General features: G+C 35.6%; 1 protein-coding gene across 1 annotated transcript in view; it reads right to left on the bottom strand.

Moving 5' to 3' along the window:
• Positions 1-25991, bottom strand: part of LOC150078371 (uncharacterized) — a 313332-nt gene that overhangs the window by 163165 nt on the left and 124176 nt on the right. Inside the window, exon 6 of the mRNA XM_090384546.1 lies at positions 12544-12624. Within this exon, the coding sequence (XP_090240672.1) occupies positions 12544-12624 (81 nt within the window). The remainder of the gene's footprint in view (positions 1-12543; positions 12625-25991) is intronic.

Raw genomic sequence — 25991 nt, 5'->3', positions numbered from 1 at the left:
TAAAGATTATTAAATTAACGTGTAAGTACTGTCCAGTTATTAATATTAAGTAAGCTAAGTAAGAATTCAATACATACACTATGCTCTCTACAACGTTTGTTGTTGTTTGTTATTTGGTTTTTTAGGAGCATTAGCAACTAAGGCCATATTGCTCTGGGGATATGTGGTGGTCATTTCCTGACCTTTTCACATCCTCCGTATTTGGTGGTCACGGGCTCGAACCCAGGTCAAATCATGAAGCGTGCGCTACGCACTGCTGCTCCTGCCCACCTGGCTACGGAGCACCTCTCTACAACGTAATTGCATGCATTTTCACTAGACAAGCCTAGGGCTGAGCAGCGACAAGAGTAGTCACGTGGTTCAACAGACTGTAATAAGCGTATGCAGTACTGGGGCGCATAATAATAATAATAATAATTATATTTAGATTTTGACTAATCTGTTTTTATATATATTTAAAATTCGTTGTGATCGGCCGAAATTAAAGCAGCGATCGACTGGTAGATCATGATCAACTTGTTGCCCACTCTGGTATAGACCAATATCCCTACTCCCTGTACTATGGAAAATATATGAAAGACTAATATACAGCAGATTAGCTCAATACTAGAAGCAGGTTTACATTCCAACAAATCAGTATGGTTTTAAGTAGGGAAATTCTACGGAGTATGTCATGCACCATCTATCAACAACAGTTAAAAACTCCCTATAAACAGCTACCTTACAGACAGAAGTGTCTCAGTATGCAAGGTTCCAGAAATTGACATGCCTAATGAATAAACACTGCATACAGGGTTCAATCCTTGGCCATTTCTTCTGGATCTGGGCCGTGTGGAAAGCCTGGCCTTTGCAGATGACATGATTTTCCTTGTAAAAGGTGACATGTGAGTGGCTCTAGAGAAAAGAGCAAATGCCGCCCTCTTGCAGCTGCAGGAGTGGGCACAAATGCACATGCTCAACATATGAAAACTTGTGAAATGATTGCCAAATTCTCTGGAACAGAACATGATCTAGCCAAGGAAGCTGTCTTTGAGTGCGTCAGGTGCAGAGAGTGTCTAGAAATTAGGCATCAACTCAGCGTTCTACTGGGCGTCTATGAGAGCTTGAGGTGTAGGGTAGATGCCCTCGAAGAAGTTAATATGAGGGGCCTGTAAAGCTCTCAGCTGCCCAACTCAACGCCAGAGTTTACTACTTGGAATCAGGCAACACAGCGGCAATCTCAAAGGCAGAATGTGCTGGTCCCAAAGGAACTAGTTATTGTTGATGACTCTATTGTCAGGGAGACAGGGAATATATTGTGTAAAAAGGATAGATGGAACAGGACCAGGGTATGTCTGCCAGGGGCAAAAGTTGATGACATTGTGTAAGCATATATCATCTTTTAAGGGCACAAAAGGCAATATTGTTGTATGCGTTGCACCAATGACATTAAGAGTAGGAGATCTGCAGATTTACTTAACAAGTACAAGGCAATGGTCAGGTCACACCTTGAGTACTGTGTACAGGTCTGGAGGCCTCATTTTAGGATGGATATAGATTTGCTTGAGTGGGTAGAGAGAAGGGCAACAAGATTGGTGAGGAGAATGAAGGGATCCTCTTAACAAGAGAGGCTTAAGTTCTGCAAATTGCAGTGGCTGGAGACTAGGCACCTGCGCGGTGATCTGATTGAGGTGTATAAGGCCTTGAATGGATTGTGCACGCTGAATTCTAATGGGGATCATTCCACTTGTTCAGATTACGAACCTAAGGGGGCATAAATTCAAATTAAAGAAAAGACAGATGTAGAATAGATGTGCAGAAATTTGCCTTTAGCCAGCGGGTGGTTAATTGCTTGAACAACCTTCCATCTGTCGTTGTGGAAGTTGATAGGTTAAATAAATATAAGGCGGAACTGGACAAGCATTTGGAGGGAATGGTGTGATTTTTTTTTTTTTTTTTTTGGCTGATGCAGCATAAGCTCATACACTTTCTTTCTTGCATTACATGCCACTACTACTACTACTATATCACCCGAAAAAACAAAACAAATACTTCTAAAAGGCTATTTGGACATAAGATGTCCACAAATTAAAATTAACACAACTACTATAAAAATGGTTTCAGAACTAAAATATCTTGGCACGGTCTTTGATTTAAAATTAACTTTTTATCCCCATTTGAACTAGATGGCAAAGAAAGTGAGAAATTATTCAGGTATGATCGCCAGGATCCGTTGAGCAGACTTGGGGCTCAAAAGAAAGACCCTGGCAATCACGTACCATCCAATGTTCCTACCTGTTATCACCTATGGAGCTGGTGCATGGTTGGCCCGCTCGGCCGTGGTAAGAAATAGGAATAAATTAGAATCGATACAAAGGACAATACTACTCACTATTACCAGAGCATGTCACACAGTAAGCACACCTGCGCTACAGTTGCTGGCCAAAGCTCTCCCACTTTAAGTGGAAGTAGCCAAAAGAGGCTTGTATTATAGGCTTAAAAAGAGCATACCCACAGAATTTCTGGGAATAGACCTTGATACAGCTAAATCTTCAACGCTGAAAGAAAAAGAATAGCCACAAAGCTCCACAAGCTATGGCAAACAAAGTGGGAGCAGGAAACCAGAGCTGTGGTTACGAAAAGGTTTCTGCCATGGGTGGCAATGGTTAGCCCAAAGCCACCTAAGTGGTATGCCCCTGGACTTTTTACAACATTTATACTGACAGGTCCTGGCTCCGTAAAGGCGAAACTAACCTCCTTAGGGCTGACTAATCACCCAAACTGCATCTGTGGTGAGAGTGAAGTGAATGTATGAATTATACATTCATACACATTCTGTATGAATGTATAATTCATGAAATCCCCAGAACACATTGGCCCCCTTTTTGAGGGGAGAAGACGATTTATTCAAAATAGAAGAGGAAAATTATAAAGCCTTTGCCAACTTCGCACAGAAAGTATTCAAAATGGGCAGAACTATTCAAAGAATGAAAGAATAACAATTCAGCTCCCCAGCAATTAAACAATAATCAATAGTTAAAATTGCCCACATTCCACCACACCCGGTTTTGTCCTGACAAAAACCTGACAGGACAAAACCGGACTGACTTGGGAACCCCCCAGGACTACCCTGTCATATGTAGGAACCTAGGGCCCACACCAAATAAGTAACCATGTAGGGGAGGGAGATGTACAGTCAGCCAGGGAAGCAGATTAGCTGAAAACTATCAATAAGCTAGGAGCAAGGGGATGCAATGCAGAATGAAAGAATGAATGAATGAGAATAAAAGACAAAATGAGAATGAATGAATGAATGAATGAGAATAAAAGACAAAATGAGAATGAATGAATGAATGAATGAATGAATGAATGGATGAGAATAAAAGACAAAATGAGAATGAATGAAGAATAAAAGACAAAATGAGAATGAATGAAGAATAAAAGACAAAATGAGAATGAATGAAGAATAAAAGACAGAATGAGAATGAATAGGATGGGCACTCAGCGAAAAAGTGAATTAGGAATTATGGTAAAAGGGAATAAATGTCAGTTTTGGTGAAAGAAAGAGTGACCCAGCATGAGGAAAAGAGAGAGTGAATGAGTGTTATGGAGAATGGGAATGAGAGAAAGAGCTAATGTAATTGGCTGAAAGAACACAAAGTTAATAATAACTTACATTACTTTATAAGTCTAATGTCAACAAATATCTTCTTTCATCTTCTCAACCTCCAACCCACACACGGTACTAAGTACTATAGGTTCTAATACCTCTGTTGTGTTTGGGGTTTTCATAAAAAAAAAAAAAATATATATATATATATATATATATAAACTGCTAAAGCATATATCATCTTTTAATGGCACAAAAGGTGATATTGTTGTATTCGTTGGCACCAATGACATTAAGAGTAGGAGATCTGCAGATTTACTTAACAAGTACAGGTCAATGTTGCAAAAGAGTCGTGAATTAGGGTTAAATTTGAAAGTGTCTGCAATTCTGCCCAGACACGATAGGAGGGAGTACATGATGAGAGCCTTGTCAATCAATTCGACCCTGGAGGCAATGTGCAAGGCTCAAGGGGTAGAATTTTTTTCAGTGTGGTCTGTGCTTGTTAACAGGAGAGACTGCTTCTACAGGGATGGGATACACTTAAATAGAAAGGGTGCAAGAATATTTGCTGATGCTATCGAGGCAGTGTTAGGTGGGTCGGAAAACTGCTAACTTGGGGGGGGATACAAGGACTAATAGATTAACAGTAGCCACTGGCAGAGGTGAAAGTGATTCTTGCACTGCTTCTATTGGAATGAGCAGCAGCCTGGAAAACAAGATGCAGGGTATTTCTGAGACTGCTGGGAGTCATTGCGGTACAAGTAAACACATGGGTTGTGTTAGGGTAGCTAAGAATAGAAACAGGTGCATGTAAGAATAGGAACAGGTGTAACAGGTGAGTGTACACCAATGCAAGGAGTTTCGTAAATAAATTTGATGAATTTGAGGTATTGCTCAAAACATCAAAGGCAGATATTGCTGGGATATCAGAGATGTGGTGTCACACAGATATAAGGAATGCAGAACTGGAATTTGGGAAGTACAATGTGTACAGGAGGGATAGACGGATAGGAAGGGAGGAGGGGTTACTATTAGTTAAGGAACACAAAATCCAAGGAAGTAAAGCCAGTTGACATCGCTAGACAGTGCAGAGTCAAGTCAGTTTGGTGTGACATAAGCATTGGGAGATTAAAATTGAGAGTAGGAATGTGCTATAGGCCTAATGACTCTGATGAGTATAATAAGAAACTGTACAGGGAAATAAAGTGGGCCAGTAAATCAGAGTCTTATAATGGGGGATTTTAATTTCCCAGATATTGACTGGAATTTGTGGGTTGGTCACTCACACACTAGCAAGGCTTTTGGTGGATTTATTGGGTGATTGTTTTCTACATCAGCATGTTCGGGAGCCAACTAGAGGGGGTAATACTCTTGATCTGATTATTAGTAGTGATTCTTCATGCATTAAGAATCAGCAGATAAATGAACCACTAGGGTGGCAGTGATCACAGTGTGCTGAAGTGGAATTTACTCAAAGAGGTAACTACCATCAGGGGAAAACGGAAGGGTTTTTGCTTTCTCAAAGGCGACTATGGTGGTCTGAGACGGTGTTTAAATTCTATACGGTGGGACCAACTGATGATGTTACCAACAGCAAATTCAAAATGGGAGGCATTCAAAGAATTTATCTTAGAAGCTACTAGGCTTTACATACCTACTAAGAAATATTGTTCAAGGTTTAGGCCTAAATGGATGTTAGATGAACTAATGAGACATGTGGCAGAGAAGAAAAATGCATGGGATACATATAAATTAATGGGTGACATGGAAGCCTATGATAGATATAAGCTGGTCTGTAACCAAGTCACAAAGGAGATTAGGCAGGCAAAGGCAGATTATGAGAAATCCTTGACAAAGGATGCAAAGAAAAAACAGAAAAGAGTTCTTTCCCTATGTAAACTCTAGAAGGAAAGAGATGAATCAGATTGGTCCACTGGATATTGATGATTCGACTGTTGATGATTCTGCTCAGGTGGCTAACAAACTAAATGAGTATTTTGCATCTACATTCACACGAGGGGTTATTCAGGGAGCGGAATGCCAGCGGTGAAGTAAACTCTGGCAGTGAGCTAGATGATTTTGTAATTACTGAGAGGAAAGTGGAGGAGAAATTGCTGAAGATAAACATAAAAAAGGCCCCCAGGGTGGATGGGATCTATCCAGTTATATTAAAGGAGGCAGCAAAAGAAGTAAGCAAACCCTTAGCCATTATTATGAGAGCTTCTATGGACTCAGTAGAGATATTCATGGACTGGAGATGTGCAAATGTGACCCCAATTCACAAAGGGGAATCAAAGGGCGACACAAGATATTATAGACCTGTTAGTTTAACTTCTGTTGCAGAAAAATAAATGGAGGCAGTGGTTAAAGAAGCACTGCAGGATCATCTAGACAAGACTTCAATTATAGCTTGGACACAGTATGGTTTTATTAAGGGAAAGTCTTGCCTGACCAATTTGATTGGATACTATGATGTGGTCACAAAGGAACTGGATGCAGGGAATAACTTTAATATTATATATTTGGATCTTAGAAAGGCTTTTGATATTTGTTCAGCAGTCTTCCATGTTCCACACTGCTCCAATTTGTTCAGCAGTGTTCCATGTTGCACATGGAAGACTGCTGAACAAATTGGAGCAGTGTGGCATTGGAGGCAAACTGCTGCTATGGATAAAGGGATGGTTGAGTGGGAGAAGACAGAGTGGTAATCAATGGACACTGCTCTTCGTGGACTAAAATTATTAGTGGAGTCCCTCAGGGTTCTGAGTTGGGTTGTTGTTTTCTGTATTTATAAATAATATTGGTGATGGTATATCAAGCTTAATGTCCAAGTTTGCAGACGATACAAAGGTTGGCAGAGTTGTTAAGGACACTACTGACAGTACGCTGCTGCAACAGGATCTAGAAAAGTTGAGCTGATGGGCTGATAGGTGGAAAATGAAGTTAAACATTGACAAATGTAAAGTAATACATATGGGAAACAGTAACCCCAGAGTAACATATCAACTCAGTGGTACTACACTGACAATGGTAGAGAACGAAAAGGACCTGGGGGTAATTGTGCAGGCAGATATGAAGTTTTCTGAGCAGTGCAGACGGTCTGCAAGAGTAGCTCATGGTGTCTTGTCAATGATATACAAGAATTTTTCTAACAGGGATATGGAGGTGATATATCTCCTTATATAAGGCAATGGACAGGCCACTCCTTGAGTAGTGTATACAGGTCTGGCAGCCTCATTTTAAGAAGGATGTAGAGTTTTTGGAACGAGTACAGAGAAGGGCAACAAGATTAGTGAATGGAACAAAGGGGTGCTCTTACGAAGAAAGGCTTAAGTTTTGCAAATTGCAGTGTCTGGAGACTAGACACCTGCGAGGTGATCTGATTGAGGTGTATAAAGTCTTGAATGATTTGAGCAAACTCAATTCTGATGGGATTCTTCCTCTTGCTCAGAATAATCACATGAGAAGGCATAAATTCAAACTGAGGAAAGACAGATGTAGGATAGATGTGCGGAAGTTTGCCTTTAGCCAGCGGGCAGTTGGTTGGTGGGACAGACTTCCATCCCTTGTTGTGAAAGTTGATAGCCTAAATAAATTTAAGGCTGAGGTGGGCGGTACGGAGGGGTGAAATGGGAGTAGGGGTTTTTTTTTTTTTTTTTTGGCTGATGCTGCATAAATTTGCTTTCTTGCATCGTATGCCTCTACTAATGCTAATGGCATACCTTCGTTATTTCAATGATGATTGTAAATTGCAAGAAGAGATGTTGTTTGTAAAATCTATAGAAACTGACTGTACTGAAGCATCAATTTTTGTTGCTATAAAAACATGGTTGCTTGAAAAACAAGTACAATTGGAAAATGTGGTATCCTGTGCCACTGATGGTGCTAACTCTATATCCTGAAAAAGGCCTCTGAGGTTGGGAAAATTCATATTTTAGCATTAAATCAGCTCACACCAACCATAAGAATAAGTATTTACTGTAACTAAAATATTTATTTACATATTAAAATAAAATAAATATTTACAAAAACTGCTATTATATTAAATTAAATTATATACATGTAAAAACATTAAAACTGTGATAAAATCCTTGAGATAAAATACACTAAAATAAACCGGATTAAAAGCGATAAAAACGATAAAAATCTCTGGAGCTTTCGGAAGCTTCCGCTCCCTTCCTCAGCAGTAACAAAACTTCCTGCAGCACGTCCATATATAACAGGCTCACGGTACCTATACACGTGGTGCAGTCGGCGCATGGTCTGAACTGGAAGCGGAAATAGCTCGGGAACGTGTTAAGCAAAACCGTTCATCCGTACTTAGGATAATAGTTTCAAACAGAGGATGCATACCTCTGTCCCTATTCATAATATTGTGGTCGGATGAACAGATTCGTAGGCTCTCGAGCCATTTACTATAATAGCAGTTTTTGTAAATATTTATTTTATTTTAATATGTAAATAAATATTTTAGTTACAGTAAATACTTATTCTTATGGTTGGTGTGAGCTGATTTAATGCTAAAATATGCTAACTCTATAGTTGGAAGACAAAGGTTTTATAGCCCACCTAAAGGAAGTATGTCCTGAACTTCTGACAATGTGCTACATTATGCACTGACATCATCTGGCTGCAAAATCCGTTAGTCCAGTTCTTTATCAATCTCTTAATACAGTTATTTAAACCATCAATACAATAAAGTCACATAGTAAATATGATCACCTTTTCAGAAAATTGTGTTGGTAATGAAGACCAGTATGTGAGGTTTCTTTTACATATAGAAGTCAGGTGGCTTTCTAAGGGAAACTGTGTAACAAGATTTGAAAATTTTTTTAATACAATAGTTAGTTTTTTTTGAAAGTGAAGGAGACAAAGATTTAGCAAAGGAGATCAGCAAACACAAAAACTACATATACTATATGGCTTGGATTTTTCGAAAACTTAATAAAGTATCACTTCAACTTCAAGGGAAATTAATTACGGTGATAGACTGCAAAGGTGTATTAAAGGTCTTCACTGAAAAACTGGAAATTTGAAAGCAATTTAATGAGAAAACAATTTCATGGTATGCAAGAGTCAGCTGAAATCAATGAATCACTCCCCGAAAATGATCTTAACAATTATTCAGATCATTTGTGTTCTTTAAAAGGTGAAATGAAAAGAGATTTTTAAATTTATTTTCTTTTGAAGTGAAGCCATGGATGTTAGATCCAAATGGATGTTATTTTGGGTCTGCTAGTGAAGAAATCAAGAATTTATTGAATTAAAATGTAATGAAGAATGTTATATTTTCTATATAACATTTGAAAATAATATAAATTTGAAAAAGATGGAATGGATGAGTTGTGGGGATCAAAAACACTAAACTTCGTTATCCAACAATGTGGTCTAAAATGGCCAAAGTACTTCTTTGTTTTCCAATGTCTTTTATGGTTGAAAATAGTTTTAGTTCAGTAAATAAAATATTAACGAAGGAAAGAAACAGAACTGATATATGTTTAAGAGGAGACATTAGAATTAAACTTACTAACACCATACCGAACACTGAACTTTTAGCTAAGAAGTATCAGGCTCAGGGATCCCATTGAATAAAGAGTAAATATAAAGTATTTTTCTTGTTTAAAAATTTCATGGGGGGGGGATTAGGGAAAAAATTGTCTAAAAAAGCTTTTAGGGGGAACGATAATTAAAAAAAATTTGAGAAACACTGGTTTAGTGTAATCGCCTATGTGGTTTCATTATTATTCACATTTAATAGCTCAGCTTTTTTTTTTTTTTTTCTTCTTTTCTAAGATTTAACTTTCCGATACATAGCCCTGCATTCCAATTATTATTTGTAGGAATTGTGAAGAAGCTGTGCATACAATTCTTGAACTTCTTCCTGTGGACTGGAAATTCTGCTATGAATTGTCAGTATTTAAGACTGAAAGTAGATGAATCTATTTATTTTTGCCCACATTCCAAGTTAAAGCATGGTTTTTGCTTATTATGCTTCTTTTATGCCTTTGAATATATTTTATTTTGTATTAAGTTAAGAACATGCAAGGAACGTTGTCTGGTTAATAAATTTATACTGTAAGGAGTTGTAGAAATGATTACCTTGTCCTTTTGCTATTTAATATAACATTTAATCTTTTGGAATTAATAACTTGTTTAACCCTTTCTCCACAGGCTTCAATTTTATTTATGATTTCCAACTGTATTTGAATCCACATTTCCTGCATTAAACTCTAAAAATTTGATTGAGCTTATGTTTCTAGCCACTACACCAGTGGTAGCACTACTAGTACTCGTAAAGAAGAGTTTAAAAAAAAAAAACTTATGAAGTGCAATCAGCTGCTAAAGTACATAACAGTCTTTGTTAGTGTTTTCTTAAAGGCTTTATGAATAAATGAGTTAACACAGAACTTTTACAAGTTTGTTTTATGCAATTTAAGCCAAAATTATTTTGAAATGCAATAGAAACTGACTGTACTGGAGCATCAATTTTCTATTACTGGAGTACTGGAGCATCAAGTTTCTATTATTTAAAAGAATAATTATATAGGAATTAGCAAAAATAGAACAAAAATCAATCACTAGAAACTTTTGCCATAATTTGGATGAATATTCTTGCAAGCAGAAATTATGAGTTCATATGCATATCAGTATATTTAAATGAAGTTTCTGTAATCTTTCTTCAATGAAACAGATATGCTCTCCCTGAAAAAAATTGAGGTAAGAATTATATTTTTCTCAAATTAAGTGTCATTATAGAAGATAGTGCGGATATTTAGCAAAAGGTGACCAAAAAAAGAAGGATAACGCATAAAGAAAATTACCTAAAAAGGATATAAAATTCCACACATCCTTACAGTAATAAAAATCCTTACAGTAATAAGGATTCTTATACATAAAGCCTCACCATTACCAACACTATTATTAATGTGAAAGGATTGTTTCTAAATAAGCTAAGTGATTATAAGTTAGTAAGCAATGGCACCAGTAGATTTATAAAATTTAATAGATGCTTTATGCATTGACAAACGTCAAAAGTTTCCTGTTTCTAAAATTTAATTGCCATGCATACCAATGTCTTATTTTGAACATGGTTGCATTTTTTCTTGCCAGTACAACCCACTGGGGACTTGGCATCCCCATACCTGTGAAATTTTGGGGAACCTAAAAGACACAATACAATACAACAGTTTAAGACTTTTTTTTTTTTTTTGTAATATTAAAGACTTGTAAAATAAATACTCTAAAATAAAATAAATCCTAGCAACTAAAGTGGGTGTACAATCAGATGAACAGAACTTGTGTGCTTGAAAGCAAACTGTTCTATATAGGTTAACCGATCCTCTTGTTCTTGTATGTGTCTTAGTTTGATATTTATTATAGGAGGTAGAAACATCATTATGTGTCACAGCTCTTCATCTACATATTTGTGCATTCTAAGTTTGCCTAATTTAGAATTTGGACCACAATTCTTAGTTTCATTTCTATTTCAAATGCTAATTTCAATTTTGACAGTTTTTCATTTGCTTCATTCATATGTCCTGACCTGGCTTAACTCTGTTAACTACTAAACTACTAATTTAACTACTAAATGTTAACTACAATTATTATTATACTTTCATCAGCATATTCAATACTTCATCTAAATCATTATATAAGTTAAGTACATAAAAATAACAAGTACATAATCTCTTTTCAATTTAAAATGAATTAACCATATAATTTTTGCTTCCCAAACTTTAACATAGAGGTGCTCTTTCAAAAAACATGGAGATAAACTAATTGTACATGAGTGAGAAGTTACACAATATATTTATTCAGATCAAAAATGGTACCCACATCAGGGGCCAACATTAAAACTATTCAATGTATTGTACATAAATGTCAAGGATAGGCCAGAATCACAGAACTACACTGTCAATTGTTGTTTGTAACATTTCCTTTGAAATATTTCAGACATACTTCATTTCAGCAGAGTCCCAAAAAATCTCTATACCAAATAAGTCCACCACAAAAAATTGCACAGACTAAGAAGGAATGAATGAATGAATAAGACAGGTGGCCAAGCAATTTCTTGGAAAATATCAGAAATTATACAGTCTTTGAGAAACGTCACAAAGCAGCCATACCACTAGACAAGCAATATATTACACTGGAAAAGGAGTTCATGGTTATCAAGCACCACTCATGTTACAGAACCATGTATTTTAAACTCTTCAAAAAAGAAGGATCTTATAATGAGTATAATGGTGAAACTGTACCACACTGGAATATATATGGGAGGCACAATGGAATTTCGTTGGCAACTCAATCTTGATTTTCCTCAATATCTGATGATTCTGGGTGTTGACATTGCTATTTAATTATTTAATTATGAATGCACCTAATCAGTGCATAGAATGTTCCAAGGCCAATCATCTGTACTGTCCACCATCATCCTGGGCAGGAAATGAAGAGCAAAATAAAGACCTTGCAGGACTTCTTTCTTGCACACTGCTGACCCACAAAAGGTTCAGTTGTGAGCTCAAGTTCTCTATTCAAGTGCTCTGCTACCAGCACGCATCATCAAAGTATAATTTTCAGAATCCTTCTGAACAGCACTATTTTTGACTGGTACCACTTTACAGAACTTTTTTTCACATCATTCCTTTCTGTCTAGCTATCTTCCATCCTAAATTTTGGCTCTGCAATTTGCTGATTCTATCTACAGTAACTTAATTATAACCATCCTGTAAATTTAAATATATGGAGATTAACAATTTTGTTTAAACACAACTGGAAAACTAACACACAGATTTAACATAGGAACCAAGCACTCCACCTATTTGTGAAATAACAGGCTAACCTAACATATCATACATTTTTTGATATAACAGAACAAATAATTGCAGGTGTTGAATAATTTACATTACAAGAAGTTATAATTTTATGAGATATTAAAATGTGAGTGCACTTACTCTTGAATTTGTTCCCAAAGTTCATCTAATTTATCATCTAAATGACCACTTTTTACAAGTTCTACTTCTCTCTTCAACTTTCTAAATTTACAGAAATGTAAGTGAAAAATTGTAAATTGCTAAAAATATAATACAATGGAAAATTATAGTGTGACTTAAAGTACTGTCTGAATTTACTGAAGTTAATTATATAGCAATAGCTTAATTTTATCAGTACTCACCTCATTATCCGAATAGTATCTTATGAAGTTCATTAGAAAGATGAAAGCATGAATAAGAACAAAATTAAAAATAGAATTTAACCACATTAGTTATTTAAGATTGAGGCCAGAGGCAGAAGAAGTGCACCCTCATTCCTCCAGTTGTCATCTATAAAATCACTATATAAATGTAAAACCTAAAATCCTAAAAATTGTGATGCAAAAAGTGTAAATGAAGGACTTTCAAACTATTCATCATCAGTTGGCTGAACGGAGAAAGCAAAGGCAGAGCTTTCACCTTTTTTAAATTACTAAAGTGGTTAAATTCTATTTTTAATTTAGTTCTTATTCATGCTTTCATCTTTCCAGTGAACTTCAAAAGATTGTTTGTTTTATTTGTTTGTTTCGGGATTTACTGGGCGCATCGGCAACTATGGCCATAGTGCGCCAACCTTCAAAAGATAATATCCAAATAATGAGGTGAGTACTGATAAAAATTAAGCTATCACTATATAATTAACTTCCGTAAAAAATAATAGCATTGTTTGCTTACAACTCGTATTCACACTTTTGAAAAATAAATAAAAGTACATATTTTAAAATATTTTTCATTTCTGGAAGAAATGATGCATTTTAATTGCGAAAACTCACATTTAGGATACACTAATTCTTCCAAACTAATTTATAAATATTTTATATAATGCCTTCATACATATAAAAATTATGGTAGAACACATAAAAGCAAATTTTTTGCCATTTTTAAAATGGCAAAGGAATATTTCTATAACAGACAGAAGAGAGCAGAAATATTTAAAAGTTAATATATCTTTTTCCTTTAATGCTTTTATACCACATCAAAGTAAAATTAATTAAATTATAACAAACAGCAAAAAAGCAACTAAAATTTTTATTTCAACAAATTTGAAAATTGTTTTAAAAATGTGAATTATTCAGTAACTGTTCAGTTAGATACTGAGAAAACAAAATGGGAAAAATTTCTCCAAGCATATATTATACCATATAGTACTTGACAAGTATAGTATGCAAAGTAAAGTGGCATTACAATGAGCAGGAAGAGATTCCACAGTTAATCTGTATCAATTTTCTTGAAATAGTTTATACTAAGAAAGGGTGATATACACTTGATATTGCAAAACATTCAAGATATCCACTACTTCAAAACTAACTTTCTTTTTTACCATAAAGTGCACATGACATCATGCTCCATTTGAATCTCCATTCCCAAAAGACAAATGTACTTTTCTTTTCTCTATTTCTGCTGCTGAACCACAGAGTGCACTAAGTTTACTTCAATATCAGTAACTACTTGAGCATAAACAAAAAATTGGTTACTGCTAGCACTGTGTTAGTTGCAGGGAGTCAATTTGTTCCTGAAAGTATTTCACCAATTTGTGCTACATCTACTACATCCACACAGCTGAAACTCCTAATACCTGTTGAACAAAATGTTTTCTTTGAATTCTCCACAGCAATTCAAAAAATCTGTTAATTATTGCACAATTAGGAAAAATACATGACTAAGTTAAACTTAATTACACAGGGTGTCTCAAAAATACACGGCATAACTTCAGGAATGTGTTCCTCATATGTAGACAATAAAAATATTTTATATCAACATAGTTCCAGAAATGCTTGGTTCCTGAGTTATTAACCAGAATATCTTGTCTCCTGCAGGTGATTTCCTTCATCACAAGGTACTGACAGAATCTGGTAGTTTTCCATTCCGACCATGTACTCAAATCAGGAGCAAGTGGCTATGCACTTTATGTACGGTTTGGTGGACGGCAATGGTCTGGAGGCTCGTCGTTTGTACCACGAAAGGTTCCCAGAACGAAGATGTCCAGACAGGAAAACGTTTGAAGGTATCCATCACCGCCTTTGTGAACATGGGACCTTTACACCTCGTGCTGCTGACAAAGGATGAACAAGATCTATGACTCCTGAAGTAGAAGGGTGGACCAACTGCCTGGCCTCCACGCTCAACTGATTTAAACCCACTAGATTTCTTCTTGTAGAGCTACCGGAGTCTTATTCGACTCCGGTAGCTGATGTGGAAACTCTCCGCAATCGAATTGTGGCAGGTTGTGAGACAATACGAAACATGCTAGGAATTTGGCATCATCATCGCGAGTCCATGAGACGTCGATGTGAGACCTGTATTCAGACAGAAGGTGGACATTTTCAACAATTACTATAAGGTGATGTGAAGAATTGTGTCATAGACAGACCTTCAAAACTCGGAAACCAAGCATTTCCAGAACTATGTTGATATAAAATATTTTTATTGTCTACATCTCAAAAGCAGTTAACTTTGAAAGAAAAAGTAGAAGTGATAGAATATTCTAAAAAAGAAAAGTGTTGAATTCATAAGTTAGCTGATCATTTCAAAATTGGAAAACCTTAAGCAACAGCAATTATTAAAATCAAGAAACTTTGTTAAAACAGTGCCAGGAAAATGAAAATGGAATGCAGTGCCATACATTTTCTCATGGCAAAGGTGTGTTGGTGGATAAATTGACATTTGAATGGTTTAGTCCGGTATGAAATCAAAACATTCCCATTTCTGGAACTATGATTCAAACCAAAGCTTTAGAAATTGCTAAAGAAGTTGGCACCATTGTCTTTAAAGCATCAAATAGCTAGTTAGCTGAGCTCTGCAGATGTCACAATATTCCCTTCAAAGCAATTTCTGGGGGGGGGGGGGTCAACTGATGTTAATTTGGAAACTGTTACTGAGTGGAAAAAAAAGTTGCCATCAATACTTGTTGCATACTCACCAGAAAAAAATATTGAATTCTTTTGAAATGGGTTGTTTTTTTTTTTTTTTTTTGTTTTTTTTTTCCCTTGCAGTTCTGGATAAAACAATGTGCCTTAGAGGAAAAACATGTGCTGGAGATAAAGTGGCAAAAGAGCATCTAAATGTACTTTTGTGTACACAAATGATGGGCACTCATGACATATCTCCTATTATTGGCAAATCTATGAAACCAAGGTGTTTTAAAGGTTTGGATTTAAGCAAACTCAATGTACATTAGAAATCAAAGAATAGGGCTAGGATGACTAGGAAGATAATGACAGAATGGTTGATCCATTTGGATAAAAAAAAATTATGATTTATCAGAATAGAAAAGTTATTTCATTTCTTCACAATGCCATATTTCATCCACACATTAAAATGAATAATGTTAAAATGGTGTTTTTTTTCCATCCAATGTCATAGCCACTCTTCTTAACCATTAGAACTTCCTTGACAATAAGAACTAGAAGAACTTCCTTGATCTATTAAGGAATAATTGAACTTTAAGGTGAAATATCAACAAATGGTTCTTAAACACCTGATTTCAAAACTTGATGAGAAATAAGTTATTCAAAACTTTGCAAAAGTACAGAAGTACTACAAACTATAATCTGGATTAGTACAGCATGGAACGAAGTGTGCCCCCTCTACAATTAAAAACTGCTTCCATAAAGCAGGATTTGATTTGAATGTCAATGTGATAGTGACTGCAGATGCAGCTAATGCATCTGTACTCATTGCTTGCTATGGACACTAAAAAATTCTTCAGAGCGGTGAAGAATATGTTTCTGTAGACTAATGCAATGATGGAAGACATATAAACACTGAAGTAAAGGACACTGTAAGGGAATTGAAGAAAAATGAAGAATTTATAGAAAAAGAGGCTGAAAAGGATGAACAGCAGTATGACCCCAAATTAAAAAAATATGGTGATGCATCAGATTACCTAAACACATTAAAATAATTCTATATGAGCAAAAACAATAAATATGGAGTAAAACTAGTGAGCGATCTAATTATCCACAATGAAAATGAAATCATCAAAATGAAATTCTCTAAACAAAATAATTTATATTCATTTTTTACTAAAATGTTAATGTTTTATAATAAATAACACAAATAAAACTTTGTTATTTATTAAAATATTAATTATGCATTATTTTTTAAAAGTTAATTGAAACACAAATGTATAATAAGAAATAAAAAAAAAATGTGTTAAGTGACCAGTTACAAAGAATTTCATTTTTCTGAATTATTGAAACTGACTTCAGCAGAGCAGACACTTTCTTTACCCCAGTGGTGTGCTATAGAGGTTATGGGTATGTTTTTAATACAGAACATGAATTTTTTGCAAATATATTCTGAAAAGGCTGAAAATGTAGACAGCCTCAAAAAAAATTAAGAATTTTGAATAATTTTTTTTGATGATTTTTCAAATTTTCAAGTGCAGAGGGATTTCAAATTTTCTGACTGCTGAAAGGTTAAGAATACAACAACAAAAAAACTAAACTTTGCACTTATGCAATGATTCACTAGCTAACCCTATCATCTTATTTTATCTCACTATCATTATCTTTTAGCAGTATTTTTTTTTTTGCATTGTTTAATAGAGGGTGGCAACCTGTAAGATATCCCGCATGTTCTGGACAGCAGGACATGGAAGAACTAACACTGCTCTGCATAGAAACTAATGGGTTTAATCAAAATAAAAACGAACTGCTCAATGAATTTGCCAGGAGATCAACCAGGACATCAACCAATGCCAATGTTATCCAATCGAAATACCTGAAAAACTACGTCCTGGTGGCGGCTTTTTGCCGCCACCACCAGGACATAGTCATATCAATTCTCACCCGAACAGTAAATTTATATGTTTTACATTTTTTTTGTTTTATTTATTAAAAATAACTTGTAAGTTCACTGAACAATTAATATCTATTTTTATTTTAAATAAATTCATTAGTTTCCAATTAGCGATGTTTGTTCTTTCAAAACACAGCTGTTTGTTAACATACTCTTTAAGAAAAGTTCTCTGATAAGACAAGAAATCTGAACTACATTTTTAAGGGAAAATTCAAATTTGAAATTTTTTCTATTATGGAGATCTACTCTATTGGTTGAGATTTTTCTGGTTTATTTTGCATTTTTACAGTTAAGTTATTTTTATATAAAAATATTGATAACAGTAAGTAAAAACAGAAATATCAAAGGCAACATCCTCCTGTCAAGCAAAGATGGCCACAAACTGGATTTCGTATACACCAAATGGATTAAATTTGTGCCTTTCTGACTTCCCCAGACAGCTAGATTCTGTGACTGTTCCTCATTTTAATGGTTTTTTTTTTTTTTTTTTTTTTAATGTGAACCCCAAACACGAGAGGTATTAGAACCTATAGTACTAAGTACCGTGCTTGGGTTGGAGGTTGAGAAGACGAAAGAAGATATTTGTTGACACTGGACTTGAACTTCTGTAGATTGTAATTTTCAGGAAATACGTATGAAGGAAGGTTGTTCCAGAAAACAGCAGTTGAATGAATAAATGAGGAAGATGAAAAGTTGGTTCTGTGGGTTTGAAGTTGGACAGTAAATGGATGTGGCTGGTGGCGGCACATGTTCGGACTGTTTTGAAAGAGAGAGCGGGAATTATAGAAGCCAATTCAGAAGAACAGTGCCCATGAAAGTATCTGTAGAAGAGGCATGCAGCAGAAACAGTACATCTATGAGAAAGCGAGTGGAGAGACTCTGTTAGAGATGAATCATTAATTAATCTTCTGAATGGAATCAAGAAGCCTGAGAGAGGTTTTGGGGGCACCACCCCAGATGTGGGAACAATATTCCATGGCAGGGTGGATTTGCGATTTATACAGAGTGAGCGGGTGTTTGGAAGAAAAGTAATGCCGAGAGCGAAAGAGAAAACCAAGTTTTTTAGATGCAGAGGAAGCAATATTTATAATGTGCTTGTGCCAAGAGAGATTAGAAGTCAGGGTAATCCCCAAAAGAGATATATCATTTTGCCTAGAAATCGGAGTGTCACTAAAGATAAGCATAGGAGCAGAAGAATCCTTTTTGCAAGATATAAGACAAGACTGAGTTTTAGAAGGGTTGAAATCAACTAAGTTCTCTTTGCCCCACTGGAGAATTACCTGAAGATCAGCATTTAAGGAATTTGTAGCAGATTTTCGACAAGTTGAAGCTGATTGAGCAGGACAAGGTTTCTCAAAATGGAAAGTGGAATGCAATGTGCTATCATCGGCAAAACTATGGATAGGATTTCTAATCAATGGAAGAAGGTCATTAATATACAAGAGAAAAAGAGTGGGGGAAAGAACTGAACCTTGGGGGACACTGGCATTGGTGGAGAAGTTAGAAGACAGAGACCATCACCATCTACCATCACCCTCAGTGAGCGATCAGAGAGAAAACTGGATAACCAATTACTAAAAACAGTTGGCAAACCATAAGATGGAAGCTTGTTTAGAAGACCTTTATGCCAAACACGATCAAAAGCCTTTGAGATGTCAAGAGCAACTACTTGTGTTTCATCAAACCTTTCCATTTAATTGGTCCATAAATGGATAACTAAGCCAGAATATCATCAGTGGATCAACACTGGTGGAATCCACACTGGCAATCGTTGATCAGACGGAAGGTTTCTAGGTAGTTTAAGAGTTGGCGGTCAATTGATTTCTCCATTACTTTAGAAAGAGTAGAAGTAATTGCAATGGGACGATAACTGGATGGGAGGGATTTGTCACCCTTTTTAGGAACTGGCTGGATATGAGCAAATTTCCAAGCAGAAGGAAAAACACCTTTGGAATAAGAAAGTGAAAAAAGGCGGCAAAGAATAGGAGTAAGTTCACACAGGTTTTGAGAACAAGGGGAGAAATACCATCAGGACCTGGAGCTTTCTTAGCATCGAGATTCATCAAAATCTTTCTGATATCCTTTTGACAGAAGACCACAGGAGGCATTGAATGGAGCGTGTTGGGAATGGTGGGAGGTGTTTTACCAAGATCATTAATACATGAGCTGGAAGAAAAATGGGATGCTAGCAAGTCAGCTTTATCCTTGGCTGAAGTGACAACAGAACCATCTGGTTTGGACAGAGGTGGGAGCAGAGATGGGCAAAAGTTGCAGCCAATAGCTTTGGCAAGAGACCAGAATGCTCGGCTACCATTAGGGAAGAAGCAAGTTTTCTACTCTTAGCCTGTTCAAACTCTAGTTTGGACTGATTAATAACTACTTTACAATTGTTGGAAGCTTTGGTGTACGCAGAAAATGAAACTGAAGAATTAGAAACAAGCCAATTACGATATGCAACATTCTTCTCTTGAACAGCCTTAGCACATTTATTGGAAAACCAAGGTTTAGATAAAGGATGAGATTTTAAAGTGGAGTGTGGGATAAAGGATTCCATTCCTGCAAGAATAATTTCACTGACACGATCTGAGCAAATGTTGACATCAGAAGTTTTGAAACAGTAATCCGACCAAGGAAAAGAAGTCTCGCAGGTCATCCCATTTTGCATTCTTGTAATGCCAAACAACACAAGGTTGGGAATAGCCATGAGATAAAGGTTCCATTGGAGAAGAGACAATCACCAATTGTTATCTGAAGTGCCTAAAGGACCTCTCACTTAGACCGTGTACTTAGAAGGGTTGTTTGTGAGAAAAAGATCAAGCGTATTAGCTGTATGATTAGTATTGTCTGGTAAACAATCTGTGCTAGGTTATTAGTCATTAGTAAAATGAACAATCTGTGCTAGGTCATTAGTAATTGCAAAAGCCTCAGCAGCTCGACCTGCTGGGTCGGTGTGACTAGAAAACGGAAGCCAGCTGGAGTTGTGAACTTTAAAATCACCAAGGAAAATTACCTCACTGTTAGGAAAGTTGGACTGGAGAAAGTCAAGCTGCAAAGAGAGGAAGTCAAAGAGCTCCAAGTGATTAGTGGAGTTGGGAGAACGGTAGAAACAACAGATGAATTTGACACAATGAGGTAGAGAGATTTTAAGCCAGAGAAGATCAAAGAGAGGAGATTCTAAATTGCCAAATCTCTGACAGGGAATATCAGAACGGACATATGCACGGACATATGTGCAACTGTAGTCTGCCATCAAATGCCCAACTACTCATTCACACAGAAAACAAAGAGAATGTTTGTGTAAACCAAGCTGTAGGCTGAGTAACAGCCAAATAATTTTAATCTCTACATATTAGTCATCTACGATCCTTGTGCTGAATTTTTTCCAAAAGAAGCTTAACATTTTCATAGTTTTCTTTTAAGTATGCTGAATGAGCTTCAGGAATGGATGAAAACTTGTTTCCTCTATGAAGGAGAACTCCTTTGAGGCTTTTCTTCAATGAGTCAATTAAATTGTTTAAGTTTGTAGAAAACTGCAAAAAAGTTCCTAACTGCAGGAACGTTGTAGTAATAATATTATTGAGCCTTTTTCAGAAAAATGGGAACCAACTCTTTTTGACTATGTCTTTACCATGCTGGCTACCACCCTGAGGCCAGCATATTCTGGAATTTCGGTCTTGACCCTAAAAGCTCTGCATGCTCTTTGCAGAGATTTAAATCTCTCACAAGATTGTTGAATTTCACTTTTTGTAAACAACTGTAGTGAAGAGTTGCAAATTTCTTCATCACAACAGTTTATATCATCCTCTAAATCACAAATATCAAATTCAGGATCCGATGGCATATGTTCAAGGACAACGTGTGGAGGTGACACCAGTAAATAAATCTTGATTGAAAAGAAAATATACACCTGCATGATACCATTCATGATCAGCTTGGCCAGGGATTTCACAAAACAAAATAGAGAACATGACATGTCAGTGCCAACATCTAGATAATTAGCCAGAGTCTGTAATTGTTAAATTAATAAGTTAAATTAGTATAGGCATTTTAACATGTTCGTGATAGAAACTGGGTAGGCATTAAATGTACATTTTAGCACTGTTATGGATTCACACACACATTAAGAAAATAATAACAATTAAAATAAAATCCTCTTGAAGAGCAGGATAGCAGAGATGACAACACCTCACAGACAAAAGAGGAACTGCCACGACACAAGCCCGTGACTGCTAAATACGAATAAAGTTTGTATTGATGATATATTGTAAACTCCACTGACCTGTTGGTCATCCCAGGGTATAAACAAGAACATCATGCCCCCCCCCCCAAAGATCATGTTACTATAAAAGATGGGCTGTATAGAATCTTCTGCCTATATTTTTTTTTGTTTAACAGAAACTTTCTATAGTCCAAGTCAAGTGCCTGAAGACTTGGTAATATTTGGCTTTGGAAGAAACCTAGCAAAAGCCTGTTACTGTCTGCCAATAATTGGGAGTTGGAATAGTATGAATATTCTGTTTTATTTGAATTTTTATTATTATTTATTTATTTATTTATTTATTTATTCATTCATTATTGGCTGATACAGAAAAATTATTTCCTTGCCTCATTCAGAAACTAAGTAATACTAATATCATAAATATAAAAATGGCTACTATTTCTTGTAAACACAATTTACAAAGGTGGTATCATGTCTTTGTAGTTCAAGAGAATCTGCATATATATAGACAGATGTAAATTCTCATCTAAATAAGAAATATTAAAAGTTTGAGCAAACTTATTTGCTAGTGCAAAGATATCTTTCTGTTTCAAGGACTCAAAATGTTTCTCTCAGGCACACACAAAAAGATGTGTGATTATGAAATTGGGTACCGCTATTAGTTACTTTTTCTTTTATTTATAGAGGAAATTTTAAAAAATACTCATATTTAAAGGAAACACAAGAAAAGCAGACTGGGAGGCCAGTAACAAAATAGGCCTTGTTTTTTCATGATCTCTAGCTCTTCTTACATTCCCAAAAGTAGTTAGTTAAACATTAAACAATAGTTAAACGTCATTTCCCATAATGCTTAACTAATTTTCATTTCTGTATTTCTTTGTCTCATTTCCATTTCCTAAATGAAGTGTTGAGTGTTTGCTTTAACAGCTGGGTGTTCTCTTTAACAGTGTGATTCAAGTTAGAATTTTGGTCTGTGTAGTCTTCAGAATGAAAAACTTATACAATATTTTCATTAATTCTAGAGAAAAAAGAAGAAAACACATAGCAAATATAAAATAAAATTTTGTTGTGAAATTATTAGTTGTTTTTATTTTCAAGCTTATAAAATCAGTAAGTACACAAAAGCATTATCATAGCTGCAATATTTTGATTACTCAAAAGTTGAAGATCAGGTAACTTAAGTTATAAGTAAAACAAGAGGTTTTTTTGGAGAGGTTTTTCCAAAAAAACCTCTTGTTTTTTTGGAAAAAAACAAGAGGTTTTTTTGGAGAAAAACCTCTTGTTTTTTTTCTCCAAAAAAACAAGAGGTTTTTTTGGAGAAAAAAACCCTGCAAAAAAACCTGCAAAGGTTTTTTTGCAGGGTTTTTTTTTTTTTTTTCCCCAAGTCAAACGAACACTAGAAATTAAAATTCACTGAAAACACATATATTACACCAAAATACAGCCATAAGATTGTTTATTATTACAGAACATGCTTTCAAACACATTACTTTAATGCCAAGCATGACTTGGGATAATTTACTATATTTTGAGCTTCCTTGTGCACTTGTCATTACCCAAAGATGAAGAGAAGATTCTGTTCTTTTGTTCAATGGGGAAATAGCTTGCTGAATGTGACTGGTGCACTGCTAACTAAAAAAGTTTGTGATACTTTATAAAAACATTATTTTTCAATGAAAACTAGTACATCATGTACTAGTTGCCACATCAGCTAACTACTTCCTCACTGAACAAAATAACAGAATCTTCTGCTATCATTTTAGACTCTCCATTACTTGGCAGTCAAAATTCTTATGACTAAGGCAAAATCTTTTTTGGTTTAGCTTGCTATAGTAAACAATTTAAAAATGGAAGTAAAAAGTATAAAAATTGTTGGTATAACAAATTAGCACTTTTTTTATGACAACACAGAAGGTATTAGAACTTATAGTACTGTGCATGGGGCTGAAGATTGAGAAGATAAAAGAAGATATTTGTTGACATAAGATTTGAATCTCTGTAAATTATAATCTTCAAGAAATACATATGAAGGAAGATTTTCAAGAAAACATAAGTTAACTGAATAAATTAGAAGAAAAAATGGTTCTGTGAGTTTGAAGTTGGACCGTAAAGGGACATTGATATGTTGCTACACGTGTTTGGATTGCTTTGAGAGAGAGAGAGAGAGAGAGAGAGAGAGAGAGAGAGAGAGAGAGAGAGAGAGAGAGAGAGAGCAGGAATTATAAAAGCCAATTCAAAAGTAGTTCCCATGGAAGTATCTATAGAAAAGGCAAGCAGCAGAAACAGAACTTCTATGAAACAGAAAGTAGAGAGTTGTTGTTGTTTGTTTGTTATTTGGTTTTTAGGAGCATTGGCAACTAAGGCCATATTGCTCCAGGGATATGCAGTGGTCATTCCCTGACCTTTCCGCATCCTCCGTATTTGGTGGTCATGGGCTCGAACCTCGGTCTAATCAAGAAGCGTGTGCTACGCACTGCTGCTGCTCCTGCCCACCTGGCTACGGAGGTGACAGTGGAGAGACTCTGTTAGTTATTGTTGTTGATGCTATGGGAGTTTAATGGTGCATAAGCTACTATGGACATAATGCACCAGACTCTGTTAGAGATGAGTCATTAATTAACCTAACTTTCCTCTTTTGAATGGAATCTAGGAGGCTGAGAGAAGTTTTGGAGGTGCCACCCCAGATATGGGAACAATATGCCATGATGGTAGGGTGGATTTGCAATTTGTACAGAGTGAACAGTTTTTTTGAAAGACAAGTAATGCTGAGAGCGAAAGAGAAAACCCAGTTTTTTAGATGCAGAGGAAGCAATGTTTGTAATGTGCTTATGCAAAGAGAGAGATAAGAAGTCAGGGAAATCGCCAACAGAGATATATGATCTTGCCTAGAAATCAGAGTGTCATCGAAGGTAATCATAGGAACAGAAGAATCCTTTTTTGAGAGAAATAAGACAGGACTGAGTTTTAGAAGGATTAAAATCAACAAAGTTAATTTCTTTGCCTCACTGAAGAATTACCTGGAGATCAGAATTTAAGGAACTGGTAGTGTATTTCGAGAAGTTGAAGCTGTTTGTGCATGGCAAGGTTTCTCAAATTGGAAAGTGGAATGCGATGTGCTATCAGCAGCAAATTCATTAATATACAAGAGGAAAAGACTGGGAGAAGTTAGAAGACATAGAGCCATCTCCCATCACCAGCAGTGAGCATTCAGAGAGAAAACTGTATAGCCAAATACAAAAAACAGTTGGCAAACCATATTTGGAAGCTTATTTAGAAAACATGCCTAACACAATTAAAGAGCCTTTGAAATGTCAAGAGCAACTCCTTGAGTTTCACCACACTTTTTGATTGAATTTGTCCAAAGATGGGTAACATTAGTAAATTAATAAGAGGAGTTTACCTCAATATAGTACGTGGAACACTTCCGTATGATACCCTCCAGAAATTAAAACGAAAAAATCGACAACTTACCGGTACATTAAAGTAAAATATAAATAATTAAAGTAAAATATAAATGTAAAATAGTAAAATATAATGCTTTCTCAAATTGGAAAGTGGAATGCGATGTGCTATCAGCAGCAAATTCATTAATATACAAGAGGAAAAGACTGGGAGAAGTTAGAAGACGTGATCACAGGAATTTTCATTCCTGTGATCACGACAGTCGGTCGAAAAGCATTGTCAGCTTCAGGAAGGAAAATCGTTTTGAATATTTTCGTTAGATTCTTTTAATTGCGTTAATTTGAATTTTAATTGTTTTGAATTGTGTTAAATTGATTATTTAATTATTTATATTTTACTTTAATGTACCGGTAAGTTGTCGATTTTTTCCGTTTTAATTTCTGGAGGGTATCATACGGAAGTGTTCCACGTACTATATTGAGGTAAACTCCTCTTATTAATTTACTAATATTATTATCAACGTAGAACATATTGAGTATTACAGCTCTGATTCATACTATCTAAAGATGGGTAACATAAGCCAGAATATCACCAGTGGATCGACACTACCAAAATCGATACTGGTGATTGTTGATCAAGTGGGATGTTAGTTTAAGAGTTCGTGGTTAATTGAGTTCTCCATTACTTTAGAAAGAGTAGAAGTAAGTGCAATGGGTCAATAATTGGATAGGAGGGATTTTCCAGACTTTTTTTAGGAACTGGCTGGATATGAGCAAATTTCCAAGTAAAAGGGAATTACCTTTGGAATAAGAAAGTGAAAAAATAGCAACCACAACAAGAGTAAGTTCAGGAGCACAATTTTTGAGAACAAGTGGAGATATACCATCAGGACCTTGAGCTATCTTAGCATCAAGATTGTTCAAAATCCTTCTGACATCCTTTTAAT

This window comes from Mastigoproctus giganteus, chromosome 11 (genome assembly GCF_048544385.1).
Source record: "Mastigoproctus giganteus isolate SK-2022 chromosome 11, ASM4854438v1, whole genome shotgun sequence".
NCBI lineage: Eukaryota > Metazoa > Arthropoda > Arachnida > Uropygi > Thelyphonidae > Mastigoproctus > Mastigoproctus giganteus.
Note: the sequence above shows the minus strand (reverse complement) of the source record. Positions and strands in the feature narration are given on the sequence as shown.